Source organism: Lissotriton vulgaris, chromosome 4_1 (genome assembly GCF_964263255.1).
Source record: "Lissotriton vulgaris chromosome 4_1, aLisVul1.2, whole genome shotgun sequence".
Classification (NCBI taxonomy): domain Eukaryota; kingdom Metazoa; phylum Chordata; class Amphibia; order Caudata; family Salamandridae; genus Lissotriton; species Lissotriton vulgaris.
Window position 1 is genome coordinate 2,117,312,942 of NC_141691.1, and position 19,419 is coordinate 2,117,332,360.

General features: G+C 42.9%; 2 protein-coding genes across 5 annotated transcripts in view; one reads left to right on the forward strand and one right to left on the reverse strand.

Moving 5' to 3' along the window:
* The window catches only part of LOC147725157 (GTPase IMAP family member 9-like), a 31,411-nt gene extending 28,527 nt beyond the window's left edge, over positions 1 to 2,884 (forward strand). The window contains exon 2 of the mRNA XM_086967123.1: positions 1,384 to 2,884. Within this exon, the coding sequence (XP_086823249.1) occupies positions 1,384 to 2,453 (1,070 nt within the window). The 3' untranslated portion in view covers positions 2,454 to 2,884. The remainder of the gene's footprint in view (positions 1 to 1,383) is intronic.
* LOC147725156 (chromaffin granule amine transporter-like) overlaps positions 1 to 19,419 on the reverse strand; it is a 273,571-nt gene that overhangs the window by 242,694 nt on the left and 11,458 nt on the right. The window lies entirely within an intron of this gene.

Below are 19,419 nucleotides of genomic sequence, written 5' to 3' on the forward strand. Positions count from 1 at the left end.
TCTACATAACAAAACATTTGTATGTACCAATGCAGTTTAGTATTTGAAAGCGATGCCCTAAACAGGCCCCTTCCAAATACCGATTTGTAAAACCCAAATTGCGGTTCTGTAACAAGCTACTGAATTGCAATTTGGACTTAGTACATCTCAAAAAGCATTTTTCTGTTCGCAAAATAACTGGGAAATTGCTTCGTACATATGGCCCATAGTTTCAAGTTTCAAGTTCAAGTTTATTTTATTTTGCTCGACTAATTAAAGCCATTTCAATTTAATAGAAAATATCACAAAGCAGAAATATGTATAATTCCAAAGAATGCCATTATCCCCTTCGCTGCTTTGCCTTTTCTCCCCCTGTGCTAAGCCTTATTTTGGCTTTTTGTCGTAGTTTGCACCTAGGCCGCTGTATCTTTTTTACCACATAAGGTATCCTCTGCAAATTGGCGTCCTTTACTTCCAATATCCTGGGGATTCTAAAGGTACCTAGGGTTTGTAGATTCCCCTGGAAGGGACCCAAAAATTAGCCGAAATACATATACATTTTGTTTTTGGGGGGAAAAATTGGAAAAAAGTGCTGCAAATCAAAGTATCTGGGTTTTTCCCTACAAATGGTATCAAAAAAAGGTTTGTGGAGCTGAAACCACCATTTTCCCTGATTTGGGGGAATGACAGACTTTTGTCAGAAAACCAAAATGTTTTATACAGTTTTGGCATCTTTATGGGTCATAGCCTATTTCTGCTATTTTTTCGTACTTTCAACCTCCTTCCAGTTAATGGTAGACATGGGTATGAAACCAATAAAGGATCCTCGAAAGCTATACATTTTTGAAAAGTAAACCCAAAAGGACCCCAAAGTATTTATGTTTGGGCTCCTTTTGGGCTACATTTTAACCAGCCCAAATTAAAAAGCCCGCCTTGCTGCAGCAGCCCTCTCCCCCGCCCCTCCCAAACTGCCCGGGGCAGGGACCTCCCTGCGGTCGGTCGCCCCACCGAAGCCCCTCATTTAAACAGGACCCCTTCACCGATTGTACTGGGTGAGAGCCAAGACCCACCAGGCCACGAGCAACAGCTGAGTTCCGGTATACATTAACAGGGTGAAAGGCTGAAAACCGGAAACCAGATCATCATCACTTATCTGTGCCAATCCCCTTGCATCCCAACCGCTCCCCTCCCCTTCATCCCCGCCGCTTTCCATGTGTTTCCTTTATATTGCACCAATCAATGTTGGATTTCACCGCTGTATTCCACCTGCATTTGAATTCCTGTTGTATACCTTTATTGCAATAATAAAGAATTATGACACAAGAAAGAAAAAACATTTTCATTTATGTCTTACGTTATGCAGTCATTGTCATGTTTTGATCTCTCGTCGGTTTTCTTTTACAGATGTTGCTAATTGTGTTATATGCGCACCAAGAACAGATCTGAGAATAATCCTTGTTGGCAAAACCGGAGCTGGGAAAAGTGTCACCGGCAACACCATCCTGGGGAGGAGAGAGTTCGAGTCTCGGATGCAGACGGAGTCTCTGACCACGGAGTGTAAGAAGGCGTGCTTCGACCTTGATGGCAAACATGTGGTGGTGGTTGACACCCCCGGGTTTTTTGACACTGGAATTTCTCCCCTGGTGGAGGTCACGAAGGAAGTTTCTAGGTGTGTTGTCCTCAGCTCTCCGGGACCCCACGCCATTGTGGTTGTGATCGGCGTAGGACGGTTCACCGAAGAAGAAGCCAATGCGGCTAAAATAATCCGAGATCTCTTTGGGGGAGAAGCGGCCAAGTTCATGATCCTGCTCTTCACCCACAAAGAGGATTTGGATGATGGGGATCCAGGCAAGACGCCCCTAGAAACCTACATTGCAAAGGATAAAACAAATCTCAAGGATTTGGTAAAGAGCTGCGGGAACCGTTATTGTGCGTTCAACAACAAAGCCACAGGAGAAGACATGGAAAATCAAAGACGAGAGCTGATAGCCATGATAGAGGAGATGGTCCAGGCGAACGGTGGCGAGTGCTACATGACAGCCATGTTCGAGAAGGCTGAGGCTGCACTGAAGCAAAAAGAGGCAGAGATAAAGGCTCGTATCAGACAAGAGAAGAAAAGAGAAGAGAAAAAGATCATTGATGCACACATAGAATCAGTTGAAAAGAAAAAGGCAGCAAACGGTGGCCAAATAACACCAGACGAACTGAAAGAAATAAAAGAATTAGCTAGGAGCGCGAAGGTACAAAATGACAGAGATTACCAAAGAAAAGCGGAAAACGTTCGCTTTGAAGCACAGTGTTTTTTTTGTATGCCGCAGCCTGGCTCTTCTTTTCTTCGGACCTTAGAAGGGGCAATGAAAGGAACGCAACTGGGCATGGATATTGCAGGACAACATCCTTACAAAATTCCTATAGCAATACTGGGAGGAGTGTTAGGAGCGGCTGCTGGATACATGTCCAATAACCAGATTTAAGGTTGTTCCCATGGTGTGGGTTGGGCTCCCATCACATCGTTTTCATGCATTGTTTGTGGGGATGTATGCTGCCCACAATTTATTTTAAAAAAGTTACACACACTATGACGTGAGAATCATTTGTCATGCTTTAAGTTCATATCTATGTTTAGGTGATATTTACTGTTTAGCCCCAAGACCAATCGCGGCTGGTGACATTTGAAAGTGGTGGGGAGTAAATATAAGGATGAATTTTATGTAGTGGGAGAAGTGAGCAAGATTGACTGCCAAAAATATGTTTTCTCCCTGAGCAGACAGGTCTATTGGCTTTATTGATGGTTGCTGGCTGTTTAAGATAAATGAGGAGCAACAATGATTTTGTTAAAAAAAAATACCATTGTAAATGTTTCAATTCTGAAATTATGAGATTGCTAAATAAATATTACTGAGGCATGTGGAAGGAGTATTGGTATTAAGTTATGTACACTTTATGTTAGATGTGTATGTCCTTTCCTCTCTCCACATCATCCATCTGCATTCAAGTCAAGTCAAGTCAATTAATTTATATAGCGCGCTACATACCCAGAGGGCAGGGCCGGCCCTAGGCATGTGCAAAGTGTGCACCTGCACAGGGCCGCCAAACCCCAGGGGCCACCACGACGAGGATCGTCCCAGGGCCGTCAATCTTGTTGCGTGCCAAAGCGCTACTAATGACGGCCCTGGGCATACTTGGCCAGCCCTCGCGCTGAAATGTAGCACTGCAGCAATGATGCGTCATCATGCCTCGCCTCTCGTGAGCGCGGCTGCGCAGCCCTCAGGCCTCAGCACGACTATCACTGGAGGCGAGCGGTAAACAGAAACTTGCACCCTTGCAGCCTGGAGGGTAAATGTCACAGCACAGTAGCTGCCCAATTGAGCCTGCAGCCACTGACTTGACAGACGGTGTGTAAAGCAATGCTTGGAGTGTCTGGTTGCACGCGGACACGTGCTCCGGATTAATGCTATGTCTGACCCAGTGCCAGTGCCAGTGCCGAGAAATGATTTGCGCCCTGAGAAATGACGTTAGCTTCACGACAATGAGGTAGGGTGTGTTAAATTATTTCAATGAATGAAACGTGATCCGTGGTCACGTAAAGACATTTTAATTCAGGAAATACTGAATAGCTGGACAGAATTACATGTATTTATTGTCAGCGAGGTGGTCTTTGCACAATTTAAAAAGTATTGAGGCTGCCGGCGTCGCGTGTATGGAATACAGCTGCATATTCATTTGAAGTGAGTGCCTAGAGTTATATAAAGCGCTTTGATACCCATATGGTCTTGTGACTGTGTGCACTATAGAAAACGGCAAAGATAAATTAACGTGTAACTTGGAGAAAAACTCAGAATGCTAAACTTTAAACACTATGAGGCCTGCTGCACTAGGAGGCCTGCTGAGCAATAAAATCATAAAACTGGAGCTAACAGTCAGACAGGGGTCTGTGCATGCAGAGTCTGAGCCATAGGCTTTGATGCCAAATCTGAGGCGTGCTGCACACAGACAGTTGGAGGCCGGGGCGCACTGTATGTAGGCTGCAGACATCCAGCTGCATGTAGGCCGAGTCTGACAGATAAGGTCAGAAACATGCTATCTACTAAGGCCTGCTGCACACAGCTATACAATGCAAGTCTCCTGCATGCATACAGCATCACCCAGCTGCAGACTCTGCTACACACAGAACCAACCTACACAGACAGTAAAGGCCTGCAGGCAAAAGGCAGCGCACTAACTGCTGGGCAATTTGAGGCCTTCTACACACGGGCCGAGATCTGATGCGTGCAGTGCTCCAATTCAGGCAGAGATCGAGGACACACTAAACTCAGCAGTCACTAGTCTGTCTGCAAAGTTGTGTCACTCATTTAATTTACTTTAAGAGGGCTCATGAGTGTAATTTCTGATATATGGTTTCTTTGCCTCCATTGCTTGATTTTGCCCGCGAAAAAAAGTGTCACCCATAGTTGTTGAATGTCACTCATAATTACACTGAAATTATGAAAACGTCACTCATAGCAATCTGAACCCTTGGCAGCTATGGTGCCACCGCCACAATCCTCCGGACTCTGCCCAAGTAAGTGCCACCAGCCTATTGATAGTGGGGTAAAAAATCTGGACTAGTGCTCTGGGAAGGTGGAGGAAAAGTACCCTGCCTCCTCAAGAGCGGAACTTGCGCAGAGGGCGGCAGGGGTGTGTGAAGGTAGCTGGGCAGGTTCGGTTCTGGGTGCAGGCAGACGCCTACAGGAGGGGCAGTCAACGAGGCAGACATCTCGGGATACCTGCACAAGCAGTGCTTTAAATGAGCAGGTACAGAGTGCCCTCTGCAAGTGAGAGTACCTGCACTTCTCGGCAGAGGTGCAGTAGTAATTAGAGTACTGACACTTCTCTGTAGTCAGTACCATGCAGCTACTGTGAGTCCTCGAGGGCCTATTCTTCTGTATTCTAGTTTCAAGCATTAAGCCCAAGTGCTGTTCAACGGGTTTTTATTTTAGTGTACTCAATCGAGTATAATGTGCACAGTTGGCTACAGTGCCAATTTTGTAATTTACCACCAGCATATTGATTAAGGGTACGCTGGGGGGATCTCACAATTTTACCCGAGGCAGAACTTGAGTCAATATTTCATCGCTGCAAGATCGGACTGGCCTATAGGCAGGGCCACTTAAATTGTGTGGGTGGCAGGAGAGGGCCAAATTATGCGGCAAGGTTGAGTAAATTCTGCGGCAAGGCAAATTATAAAGCTTTATGCGGCACATTTTGTAATAGTATTACTTCTTTAGTTTTTAAAATTGGTAACACTGTCTAGGCATTGGTTGCACCTCATTAGTACCAGTTTAGTACCCAAATATAGCAATAAGCAAGAGGAAGGTGGCCAGTCCTGCTTTGTAAAGGGCCTTTCACTACGCTGCAACATTTTAGTAGCTTTTGAATCATTTAAGCAAGAAAGTTTTGTTAAAATCTGCAGATTATGCGGAAGATGATGGACTGTGTGGCAAACATGGCAAATCTAAAATTATGGAAAAGTTGCTGCGGCAGCACAATAGCACAATTTCAGTGGCCCTGCCAATAGGGCAATCTGGCAGTGCCCAATGGTCTGATTGGTCCATGTGTGGGCTGTCTTTTTATGTTTGTGTCCTGTTTTATTGTCTTGTGGGCCGGTTTTTACTGTTGATTTTCCTGATAAACATGGTCTTCAGAAAGCACAAATAGTTGGAGTCTTCCATATCTTGCAGAACACACAGCGTGTTTTACCAACTTTAAAAGTGTCCCAATTTGCATACCTTTTGAGAATTTTTTAGCTTTCTGATTTACTATAGGGGCAACTTTTTATTTTCAGGCCTGGGTCTATTTTTCTCCCAGTGCAACACTGCAGATCTGCCTTGATAAACCGTGTTAGAGAAAAATAAATTTGAGGCGAATTTCAACCTGCACCTTGGTTTAAAAAGGGACTCCAGAGGGGCAGGCTTGCTGTACTTTCGGGCTGTGAATGTTAAATTAGCATTGTCGGTTACATTGAACAATATTAGCGCCTGGCGCTCCGAGAGCACTACGAGAAATAACGACTGGTGGAGAGATCTGGGAAGGCTAGCTGAGGGGGACGGGAGGGGACGGTGGTAGGTGGTGGGGGTGCAGAACGCGCCTGTGAGTGGATGTAGCACGGAGAATGGCATAGCAATAAAGCAGTCATGGCTTTGGCAGTCGAGTCTAGGCCAGTGGCAGTGCTGGGCGATTTGCTGCAGACTGCAGCAGAACCAACCCCTTCGGTAGAGTCCTTGCCACCACTGTGGCATACTGGAGCCTGAGGAAGGTAAGAGCTAAACAGTTGTCACAAGGGTAGGAAAGGATCTTTAGTGAGTGGCAGGGCAGTTTGGCACAAGTCCTATTAAAAAGAAGTGGGGGGACTAACCAAGTTAGGCAGTCAGCAAATGACATGATGACATGCGCCATCCATAGCTGCCAAGGTTTCAGATTGCTATGTGTGACATGTTCATAATTTCAGTGCCGTTATGTGTAACATTTGACACTTTCTTGTGACCAAAAATCAAGCAATGAAGACGAGGAAACATAAATATAAGAAATTAGACCAATTTGAGCAAAGAAAAACTCTTAGAAGATCTAAAACTGCTGCAAACGCCTGCTGCAGCTGCCTATAATTAAAAGGACAGCTATGGACCTCTAGAAATCAGGTTACATGGCTCCGCTAAGAATTAACACCAAGAAGAGCAAGGACCTGCGGTTAGGCTGTAGAACCGCTGGAGAGAAGCTGTGCAATAAGAGCCACTGACAATACAAGACAACAGTTTAGTAGAGAAAACAGATCTTTACTGGATCCCACAAATGTAGAAGGGGTATTGCTGGGTGCACATCAGGCATTCAGAGTTATAGTGGCATGAGCATCACCAGAGCCTGCCTTGATGTCCTGGCATAAATATTTCTAGTGTCGCACAGCGAGTGATAAGTTTCACACAAAGTGTAAATACACCAGACACCACTTCAAGCAAGGATTGACATTTTTATTTCTGCCCATGGCACATAAGCAGCTTGGTCTTCGTTCTTGGATCTGACTATGTTGGCAGCACACAAACTTCATATCTACAGATGTTGGATTTGTCTTCGTGGATCCTGGCTTGTTTGGCGGGTAGGAGCAGCCGCAGGTACTGGTCAATCATCTAACGACTTTTCTGGACGTATTATTAAAACACCTTCCTGAGCTCCGCCCCGTCCGGACCCCCTCTTCCGGGGCCCCCACCTACGCTCCCTGCACAGGGCCACCATGAGCCTAGAGCCGGCCCTGCAGAGGGTTTCAAGGCGCTTGAAGAAGGGTGGGGAATTACTTTTCGAATATCCAGGTTTTAAGTTGCTTTCTGAATGCTAGGTGGTTCTGAGTGAGGGGAAGGTGAGTGGGAAGTGAGTTCCAGGTTTTAGCCGCCAGGTAGGAGAAGGATCTTCCTCCCATGGTGGTTTTGTTGATGCGAGGTACAGCGGCAAGGGCTTGGTTGGAAGAGCGTAGCTGGCGGGAGGGGGTGTTGAAGGAAAGTCGTGTGTTGAGGCATTCGGGTCCGAGTTCGTAAAGTGCTTTGTGTGTGTGGGTTAGGAGGCGGAATGTTATCCTCTTATTGACGGGGAGCCAGTGGAGGTTTTTCAGGTGACCAAAAATGTGGTCTTTACGCGGGATGTCTAGTATGAGTCTGGCAGATGCGTTCTGGATGCGTTGGAGTTTTTTTGAAGTTTTGCGGTGGTGCCGGCGTATAAGGTGTTACCGTAGTCCAGGCGGCTTGTAACCAATGCGTGGGTGACCGTTTTTCTAGTTTCGGTGGGGATCCAGCGAAATGTTTTTTTGAGCATGCGAAGAATGTTGAAACAAGATGATGAAACGGCGTTGACTTGTCTGGTCATCGAGAGTGAGGAGTCCAGGATGACGCCCAGGTTCCGTGCGTGGTCCGTCGGGATGGGTGCTTTTCCAAGGGCCTCTGGCCACCAAGAGTCGTCCCAGGCAGAGGGGGAGGTGCCTAAGATAAGGACTTCTGTTTTGTCTGAGTTCAGTTTCAGACGGCTGTGTTTCATCCACTCGGCTACTTCTTTCATTCCTTCATGTAGGTTGGTTTTGGCGGTGTTAGGGTCTTTGGTGAGTGAGAGGATCAGTTGAGTGTCATCAGCGTAGGAGATGATGTTGAGGTTGTGTTGGCGTGCGATGGCCGCGAGGGGGCTCATGTATACGTTGAAGATGGTGGGGGTGAGTGTTGGTATTGGTATTAAGTTATGTACACTTTATGTTAGATGTGTATGTCCTTTCCTCTCTCTAGGGCAAACACCCACAGGAGCACTGGAGTACTTGAGTTACCTCACCCGGGGAAGCCGGGTGCTTAGGTGTCAAATGGTGTTGGGACGCGTAGTCGTTTTCAATGGCGACCTGCTGCAAAGCGCTCCTGCCGAGAAGAGGAGAAGTTTGCAAACAGATGCAAGCCTGGATCGAAGATGAGAAGAACCTGTAAGCAGAGTGGACAGAGTCTGGGTCACTAGCCAGTGACTAGGGGCATGATACGTGAATGCCCACCGATGTCGGGTGCTTCATGTGCGAAGAGGTGAAGCTTGCCTCTTTAGCCATGAGGACCAGGAGGCATCGATGACAACCAGGAGCTGGATTCGAGCTGTCCCATGAAGGATGTTGAGTGCTGCAGTGTCAGTGCCCAAATTGGACACACCAAGCCTTGGTAACAGTAACCCACGCAGGAAGAGAGTAATTGCTTCGGTGCAGACCAGCAAGGTCCTGGGGACTCCCCAAGCAATGGAGACTCAGGGCATGTCTAGAGCAAACAGGGAAGCCCAATTAAAGTTAGAGTTGCCTTCACAGGGACCCACCAGTCGATGGACCAGGGATCGTGAAGGGACCTTGAGTGAAAACACAAAGGGCCAGCTCACGGAACACTCATCGTGTGTACGCTGGAAATCTTCAGTGCAAAGGTTGCTCGGTATCAGGGCTACGATTAACGAAAGTTCAGCCTTAGGGGACGCCGGAGAGCTGATGCTGCTGCAAAGTGACACGGTGGCCAGGGGTCGGGTTGTGTGGTCGCCGTGAGGGATGCGGGTCTCAGACTTGCTGTTGGCACTGGTCGACCTCTAAGACCACGGGAAACGACCTCCTGTAATGCAAAATTCTTCAGAGTCCTCAGAAGCTTCGGAGATGCAGGCCGGTCAGCTGCGTCTTGGGTGCCTGTCAAGCAGGGAAGTAACTCCTTTACTCCAAGGGAGATTCTTCAGTCATCTGGCATTGAACAGATCGTTGAAGTTCCAGGATTCAGTTTCAGAGTTTCATCCAGGAATATCTAAAGTCCTGTAGTCAGGAGTTCTTTCTTTATAGGAAAACACTCAGATTTGGTTAGGGTCTGAGGCAATATTTAAAGACCTAACTTGGATAAACTGCCCCAACACATAAAACGTATACAACACAGATATCCAAGGGTCTAAAATTAGCAGTTTGAACACTATGAACTCTAGATCTAAAACTGTGTATGCACCAACTTCCTTGACTAAGGCCACTCCAATAGGAAGTCCTATTTAAGGGGACGGATTCCCATCACTCACCAATGGTGACATAATTCATATCTGGGTCTCCTCTTGATGTCACACTAGTGGCACTAAGGGCTACAACCGTATCAGAGGGATAGGGGAGCCCGAGGATGTTTTTAAGAGTTGCCAGTGAGAAACTAAACTCCTTACTAAAGTACCAGATGTGAGCGATTGAGTTGTGTGGGAAAAGAACGCAGTGCACTATGACAAAGTGATAAGGGAATTAAAATTGACCTATGAGAGACCCAACCTTTATTAATGTCTCTCACAGCCCAAACTTTACGGTCATACTGTGACATGTAGCAAAATGAGTTATCCTGTGCTAATTCATATATAAAATAACGCCTTTCCTTATTCATGGCTGTTTTTTTAAATTTAGCCTGTGCTAGGCTGACTGTCCCTGGCATGCACCACAAAAACACCACTGCCCATCTGATAGAGCGCAGGCTCACCTGCTCGTTTTACCATACACACCTGGGCCCATAGAACTATATACACATTGAAAAGGAAAACCTACACTCAATCAATTTTAATGTAACCATTCAGGACCTATAGCATTTTTGACTTACCAATCCAAGTCACCAATACCTAAAGTCCTAGAGGATCAAGGGATTTTGCAAGAAAATAGGTAGTACAATAACATTAGCATTTCATAAATAACCACAAACTCTGGAAAGGTTTAAGTTCTTTTATCTAAAGTAAATTCTCAAATGTTTGAAACCATAATAAATCAATATTTATTTGTTCTATTAGAATGATGAAGATTGAAACATCATGTGCAATATTTTGGAAAGAAAATATTGTTAAGTATTGACACAGGGTGGGTAGAATAGGGTAAACAAATACAATGACAAACCCACACTTTATAGTTACCTAGAATGGTGTGACGACCAACCCTGGCCATGGGCTAGTATGAAGAATAAGAACACCAAAGTGCAGGTGCCAGCGAGAAAGAACAGGTGCAGACCAGTATCAGGACAGGTTACAGACCAAATTGGATCAGGACAGGACCGCCACAGGCTAAAATCAGCACCACAGCTAAAGTTCAAAATGCCAGCGTTGTAAACCCTCTCTGCAGCTAACAGTCGAACCCCGTTTGGGTCATCGAACTCCTCTCCAGAACCCCGATTGGGTTATTGAATCTTCTGACAGAGTGCTCTGCCAGCACCTCTGCTCTTGATCACCTATTGAGTGCGTTGGGTCAGTGACAGGTCAGCTATTCGGACAAGTCGGACAATCTAACTAGCTAAGCCTACCCTAGGTATACTATTTTCCAGGTCAGTGTACCACCCTCCAATGTTGCAAATATGTGAATCCCACAATTTTATTGGTCAAAAGACAAGGATAGGTCATCACACCATATTAAGATGAGGTAACTGTCATTCAGTCCCTCCCATAACTTTATCTTCCCATGCACTTTTATTCCACCCGGCAGTGAATGTATCAATAACATAAAATGTTTTAACAAATTATACAATTCAGCTTCCTTTAGCAGGGTTAGGAGTTCATGTTTCTCATAGTTTTCACAGTTCATGTCTGATGCTGGCACTGGTTCAATGCCATGGCTTCAATAGCTTGGGATTCTTTGCACAGGCGCAGTCTCTCCAAAGATGAAGTTCAGAGGTACATTTCAGGCCCAAATGCGATACATGCAAAAATAGAAGAGAAACAGTTTTTAGAGACATAGAATAAATAAATGCACTGTATACCACTTATCTCTATTCTATTCCCATTATTTTATTTTAACTATTGCATTAAGGTTTAGGCAGAGCGTACAGCTTAGCAAAAGCAGATATGCAAGCTTCTTGCACGTTAGGACACAGAACAGCCATCTCAGTTCTGGTGCGCAGAAGCAAAAGTTTCCCACCAAGCGAAGTAATACGTCATGTCACGTGAGTGTGACAGACGCATGCGCAGTAGAAAATCCTGCGTAGCAGCAGCCATTTTAATGCAAAGGGATTATAGTTAGTAAAAGCACCTTGTTGAGCTTCCCCTAGATACTACAAATGTCATGTAATGCAATATTAATATACGAAACATGTTAGTTAGTACATTAATCTTATTTTTGAGAGGGATTAATACAAGCAAGTCACTTTACGTGAGCAACCTTGCTCCATCACAACCATTGAAAGTGCAAGGAGGTGAGGGATGTAGTGATGTAAGAGGAAAAAACATCAATAGGAAATCTGAACCAGGGAAATAGAGAGAAAGCGAGAGAAAGCGAGGAGACACAAACAGTATCTATATACTCCTCCCAATTTCTAAATGGACAATTCAAATGAGATAAAAGTGTAGCATTGCGTATGTAAACCAGAAATGTAAAATCATAGACAATTAAATAAAAGTAAATAACAGTCAATGGGACTAAAACCCATGACCGTCCTCAACCCCAATATTAAACATTGAGGAGCACTGTGAATGGATGTATGTCGTTACAACGCACACTTTTACAACGCATACCTTTACAACGCATTTTTTATACCGCAACATCCATTACAATGCATTCCATTACAACGCATGCCATTACAACGAATTCTTTGAAACTACCTTTACAACGCATTCCACTACAACGCATACTACATTTACAACGCATACCATTACAACGCATACCATTACATTGCATGTATGGTAAGTATTGGATAGTGTAGGGGTAAAAATTACTATTCTAACTCCAGGGGGGTGCAACAGTAGGGTAAGTGTTGGATAGTGTAGGGGTAAAAATTACTATTCTATCTCCAGGGGGTGCAACAGTAGGGTAAGTATTGGATAGTGTATGGGTAAAAATTACTATTCTAACTGCAGGGGGTGCAACAGTAGGGTAAGTGTTGGATAGTGTAGGTATGCGTTGTAATGGCATGCGTTGTAATGACATGCGTTGTAGTGGTATGCGTTGTAGTGACATGTGTTGTAATGGTTGCGTTTTAATGGCATGCGTTGTAATGGATGTTGCGGTTTAAAAGGTTGGCTGTAAAGGTAGTGCGTTGTAAAAGTTGCGTTGTTTCCCCTGTGAATGGGACAAAAGCCCATGACAAAGTAGGCCGTGAAAAGTAAACCCCCAAGTAGAAGAAAACAGTACTGCCCTGTAAAGATGGGACTAATACCCATAAGACGCCCTGTGTGAGGGTGACGTGTCAATGTGAATGGGACTGTGACCCAATATATGGTGTCCTGTGTAAGGGTACCTGTGTAAAAGTAAATGGGACTTTGACCCAAAAGATGGTGCCCTGTGTGAGGGTACCTGTGTAAAAGTAAATGGGACTAACCCATGCAACAATGCCCCATGTGAGGGTTAGAACCACGTGTGGCCCATGTAGGCAAGCGTATTCTGAGCAGATAGGACAAAAACCCATAAGGAGGTACACTGAGTGAGAGTAAGCAACTAGATGCAGAGTAATGGGAGAGAACCCTAAGAGGCAAACATACTGTGAAAGAATGGGGCTAGGACCCATTCCCATCTCACATGTATGGGGAAGTAAAGTGTAATGTACATACATGCGAAATGAGACCATAAAAGAATCTCATGGAGGATGTGAGCATAAACAGCTACATATCACAGTATTACATTGAATGTAAACAAATCCCAGAACGTTTTGGTAAGTGTACTCCAGACTGCTGTAGGACGACAAAAGTCCAAGGTGACTGTCAATTTTTAGGGTGAGCTTGCCAATGAAAATCTGTATCAAAAATCCAGAGTACGTAAGAAGAGAAGCTTGCCTCTTCATGATTGCAAAAATGAAAACCCACCAAATAGAAAAACATGCCACTAGGGACTCATCTCGGCAGCGTACAGTGTGCACTGAGGTATTAATTTGAGTAATTAGACCAGCCGGTTGAGGAGTGCGTGTCACTGGAATCAAAAAGCAGAAGAGACAAGAACAAAATGTTCTACCTTATCCCATTTAACCGCAAGGCATTCTGTAACAAGCATTTGCAATGCAATGGGTCTCGCATTATAAAAGTTTGAGCTGCTGGCATTGCTAATAATAATGCAACACTAGCAGCTCAAAGATTCAGTATGTGAGACCTATTGCATTGCAATTGGTTTTTTTTGTTGTTTTATTTTTATATAGCACGAAAGGTGTGTATTTATGTTTCATTGAGTACATATAATTATGTGCTGTATTATTATGTGGCACAGAGTGGTATTGTGTGGGGTGTATTTATGTTGCATTAATTAGAGAGCAATTATGTGACGTGCAATCATGAAGTACTGAGTGGTATATGGAGGGTATTTATGATGTATTGAATACAGTGTAATTATGGGATGTGTAATTATGTGGTACTGAGTGGTATTATGTTGAAAGTAGTTATATACTCTACTCAATGCAACATAAATACACCCCTCATACCACTCATTACCATACAATTACAAACCACATATTTACACACTAATCAATGCAACATAAATACTCTCCACATCATAACACTCAATACCACATAATTACACAACACATATTTACAGTCTACTCAATACAACATAACTACACTCAACATAATACACTCAGTACAACATATGCTTGTTTCAAGGGTTGTGGTCAGTTTCAGGTATCGTACTGCAGTTAATTGTACGTACTGTGATCAGTTTCAGGTAAGGCGGCTAATATAACTTCCTGTACAATACACCACCCATAAATATGCAGTAGTTTTATGAGGTCAAACTAGACAGGCAAAACGTATACCAGCACAAAGAGTGCTAATCCAATGCCCACTCACAATATGAAGAACGAGATGCGCGTGCGCGGTAGGTACTCTACCTACAAGTATAGCAAAAGCTCCACAGCAGCAGTAAACAATTTGAGTCTAGGACCCTTACTACAGCCTGGGTGGGAAATGTACGGTAAGCAGTTTACCGGGCATTTTACCAGGGCAGTTTCAGTCATACATATTTTTCAGTAAGTGTGAGTGGTGAGCCTTTAGTCATCATAAATGTCTTGAGCACTGTTGAAAAGAGGGGTATGTATGAACAGTGGATAGAACAGTGTTCGCTATGGCTGTGCTTTGTGTGCTCTTTTGCTGACCCTGGTCTAAATAGGATGGAAAAGTGTGTCACTGATGGCATTATCGGTTCAGCCATTTCTGCCATATTTATAGCTCTGATACCAATCCGAGCCATTCTCTGTGGTGTGTGGAAACTAGGATTACTTGTTAACAGCCAATGAGCAGTATAATACCCACTCTCCTCCTTAATAACTTTGTAGGTCTATTGACCAACACAACAAAGCAAATTAGTCTTATTGAATCACATGTGGGATTGGTGACGTAATTCATGTAAAGCGCTCTGGTGCCCTCGGGTCAACTTTGTGCTATATAAAACTCGAACAAATTAAAAAAAAAAGATGTCACACAAACTTTATTTCAGATTATCCGTCCTTCCTCAGCAAAAGTACAAAATGACTTGGTCACAGAGGCTAATTGCTGGTCCCGTTCAGCCACTGGCTCAGCAGTTCATATATTCTTCGAATGCCCATTGGTATATACACGTTGGGAAAGGGTATTTAATACAATTAATGAAATTCTTTTGATTCAGTTGTGGTAAGATTTCTTGAGCATGTTCTTAGGAATTTATCTCAGTAATTTAGTGGGTCTTCGGAAAACTTCTTTGGTTATTAAGAATGCTAGCTTTACAATGTATTACTACTATCTGAAAAGATGCTACTAAATTATCTTCTGTAGAATGGTGGTGCGCTAGCAGTCATAATTATAGATTGGCTAGCGTGCACACTTCTTCCTTGAGGTTAGTAATCAAATGAGTTCATACTTATCTAAGGGTAGTGTTCCTAAGGTTCTTAACTTACTAAAGAAGGATACTATGGAAGCTCATAGACCCCACAAATGTTACGAGTTCCTTTTCCTTCAATTCAGATTACACTTACATGTACAAAAATTGTTTATGCTCACTAAATTCTTTTTTTGTTTATTTTTTACTAAGCCTTGATTTTTCACTATAGCTGTGTAGTTTAGCATTTTGGATTTCCTTTAGTATTCACATTGGTCTCTTCTCCCTTTCTTCTCTTTCTTTATAAAAATAAAATTAAAAGGAGAAACAAAAGGCTATTATTTTGACTTCTGCTGACACATTGAAAAATATAAAGATTGTATCTATTTATGCTGTCATCCTTTGAGATATGGTGTATTACACAATGTTATTTATGTACATGCATTCCCTTATCACGCATTCATTGTTGTATTGCTGCATATTTACATAAAATGTATTACTTTTTACATTAAAAATTAAATCGGTCGCAGTGCTACCAAGAGGAAGACTGGTGGCATGCTATCAGCGGGCACAAGTGTGTTATTTCCGAAGGCGTGAGAGAAAGATTAATTTTTCCTCGCACCAAGAACAGAAAACCTAATTTTACAGCCATTATGATCAAGTGCAGCGGTTCTGAAACCGTGTGTCCTTGGTGTAACAAAGGCACCTTCCCTAGATCATGGCATGTATTTGAAACCAGGTCCCCATACATACTCCCTGCACCATGCGATTTAAGTATATTTTTTGGAGTCCTCGTGTGAAATGAGTGCACTTATGTAGAAGATGAACAGTGGCAATAATCCAGGTAAACCACAAAGTGTAGGCTTAAGTATATTTAATATCAGTTCCAACCACAGGAGGAGTGCCTCTTCAGCCCGGAGTCCAGCAAGCAACTGAAGAAGCCCATCGAACCCCAGACATCAGAAGACTCCATATAATCAAAGGAATACATTCTACAATCATGACATATACACATTCTGAATTATCAAATACATAACCACTACATCACCTTCCCCCTTTACATAAAAACAAAGAATAAACATTAATAAGAAATAAATTAATTTTATCTTGTTGGAGCTTTTCTGATTCTACCGCTACGAATGCTAGAAGGAATGGAAGCCTTATCAACACTATAAGATGAAGAATCCACATTATCATGAGAATGAGCATTGTCCTTAACATCCTGCTGTAACCAATGGATCCAATCACATTCTTCCTTGATTAAATTACTTTTCTTCTTACAGATTAGAGCAGCTTGATTTTCATAAAATTTTACTAGTTGTCTTACATTCCACCATCCTTTCTCCCCCAAGAACACTGCACCTTTACTAACCTTAACCACCTAAACAGAATTTGTAAGAATGTAATTTCCCTTGGAAACTCTGAAAGGTTTTTTAATCATTACCCAGTCAACAATAAACATTTGTACATCCTTCACATTCTCTTGTTTCTGCCTAACTGCAAAATTTAAAGAAGAATGTAATCTCCTCCCTCTTAACAATTCAAAGGGTGTAACCTGAGTTGTACAATGTGGCGAAGTATTATAATTCCAAACTTTCTTTTCAAGAAATGTACTCACATCTAAACCTGAAGCTATCGCAGTTTGAATACCTTCCTTCAAGATCTTATTCCCACGTTCCACCAAACTATTGGAGGAAGGGGAATAAAGCGCCACCTTAAGGTGTTTGATATCATGTAACTCCATAAACTTACGCATCTTGTCCGATACAAAATGAGTACCATTATCCGTTACTAGCATCTGAGGGGCCCTTTCCAACAAAAACACTCTTTCTAAAAATGAGATGGTATTATCTGAATTTGGAGCAACCACAAATCTATAATACATCCACTTGGAAAAGTAATCTACAGCCAAAATAAGAAATCTCCTTCCATCAGGCAAAATAATATATGGGCCAGAAAAATCCAGTCCTACTTTTTCCCATGCTACCCCTGGAAATTGAGTAGGTTGCAAAGGAGAGTCATGTGTTTTCCAATGTTTATCCGACATTAGAAATTCCTCACAATTATCCCCAATGCTCTAACCTGTGCATCAATGCCAGGCCACCAGTAATGAGATTTAATTCTCATAACCGTTTTTGTCACACCCAAGTGGCCTTTGTGAGCAAACCTCACAATAACATTCTTCAAACCACTTGGAGGTACAAATATATCCCCTCTTGACAAAATGCCATCCTTCACAGAAAGTTCCTCTGCTACCTGAGAAAAAATGTTCAATTCACCGGATAAATTCCTCACATCAGGCCAAACTCTAGAAGAAAATTCCAAAGCTCAAGACAACATAACATCTTTCAAACTAGCTTCCTTCCAATCCTTCTCCGAAATTGCCGAGTCCCATTCTTCAATAGCATCAACCACAGTCACGCACTCCACATCCTCCTCTACTAAATCGTCCTCATCGTCTTTGTCCATTAACATCCTGGATAAACAATCTGCCCTGACATTTTTCCCTCCAGAAATGTGCCTCAATTTGAAATTGAATTCCTGAAGTTTAGACACCAGTCTGGTTAATCTTGGAGACAAATTATTGTTTCCAGTCACCTTGCCCTGGTGGTTTAGCCTCTTTAAGTGTTCTCGCCACAGAGAATTTTGGTCTGATACCGGAATCCGATATCGTGTGCCCTAAATACTCCAACTCTGACATGCCCAACTTGCATTTGTCTTCTCTCACCGTCATTCCTCTTCCACCAATAATAAATAGAACTTTCCTCAATAGTATATTATGTTCGTCTATCGTTTTAGCAAAAATCAAAATGTCATCCAAGTAGACTTGGACTCCCACCAGGTCTTTGAACAATGAATCCATAAGTCATTGAAAGACGCTGGCTGCCGACGCTAACCCAAAAGGAAGTCTCAAAAATGTAAATGCGCCACATGGGGTAACGAAGGTAGCCAGCTCCTGAAATTCCTTAGACAATGGGACCTAATGGTATGCCGACATTAGATCTAACAGCGAAAACCATTTAGCTCCGCCCAAATTTGCTAACAATTTGTGAACCTTAGGAAGTGGATAACAGTCCACTTTTATATTTTTATTAAGACCTCTGAGGTCCGCACATAATCTGATCTCATTATTCTTTTTTTGGGCAACGACAATGGGGGCGACCCATTGAGAGGAATCAGAAGGCTCAATAATTTTTTGTTCACACAAATCCTCTAGCATTTTTTTAAGCTCAGATCTGACACTCAAAGGGACAGGACGTACTTTATGGGTGTCTGGTGTTGCCCCAGGAATTAATTTAATCCTGTGTTTAACGCCTTTCACTAACCCAATCTTATTGCTGAGAACATTCTTGAACTCATTTAAGAGGTCCAAATGGTCTATTTTTGCACCCTCTACAAAACAAACAAGAAACTCATGAACTTTATTAGGATTCGCATCCCCTGGAACAAGGTACAATCCCATTTTCGCTAGGTCCTTCTACCCTACAATATCTTTCCCTTTAATCGCTACATAGATTTTAGTAACAATTGACCTTTTTAGAATTTGTAAATTTCACATAAAGTACCCCAACATGTCGATATCTTTCTCCCCGAACGCTTATGGATTTACATCAGTTTGTGTCAAGTTTACATTTTTTCCCCACTTCTCATAAAAAGTGGTATCTTGAAGGATAATGATAGGCGATCCGGAATCCGCCATTACTTGAATATCAGTGTTCTCAATAGTAGCATCACATAAAGGCCCCTTAATAAAGATTGTTTCTTCTTCTGCATCCAACATCAACAAAAGGTTGTCAAAGGATTCCGAACAATCATCCATATCAACATAGTTAACTTTTACTGGTTTCTTTTGAAACTTACAAACTTTCTGAAAATGCCCAATTTTCTTACAAATGGAACAGCGCTTATTCACAGCCGGACAGCCTTTAAAATTTCCAATGTGAAATTTAGATCCACACCTACATCATTAGTTCTGCTTGGTTTGGTTTGGCTTGCTCACCCATTTTTCATTCCCTCAAATAGCATACAGCCCCTCTTCCACCATTTCCTCAGTGACCATATTCACCTTAGTAGAGGAAACTACCATCATTGCCTTTGTAGAAATTATAGATCTTCCAATACTGAGATTTAAATCCACAACTTGGGGGCGTGGCCAAGATGGCGGGGTG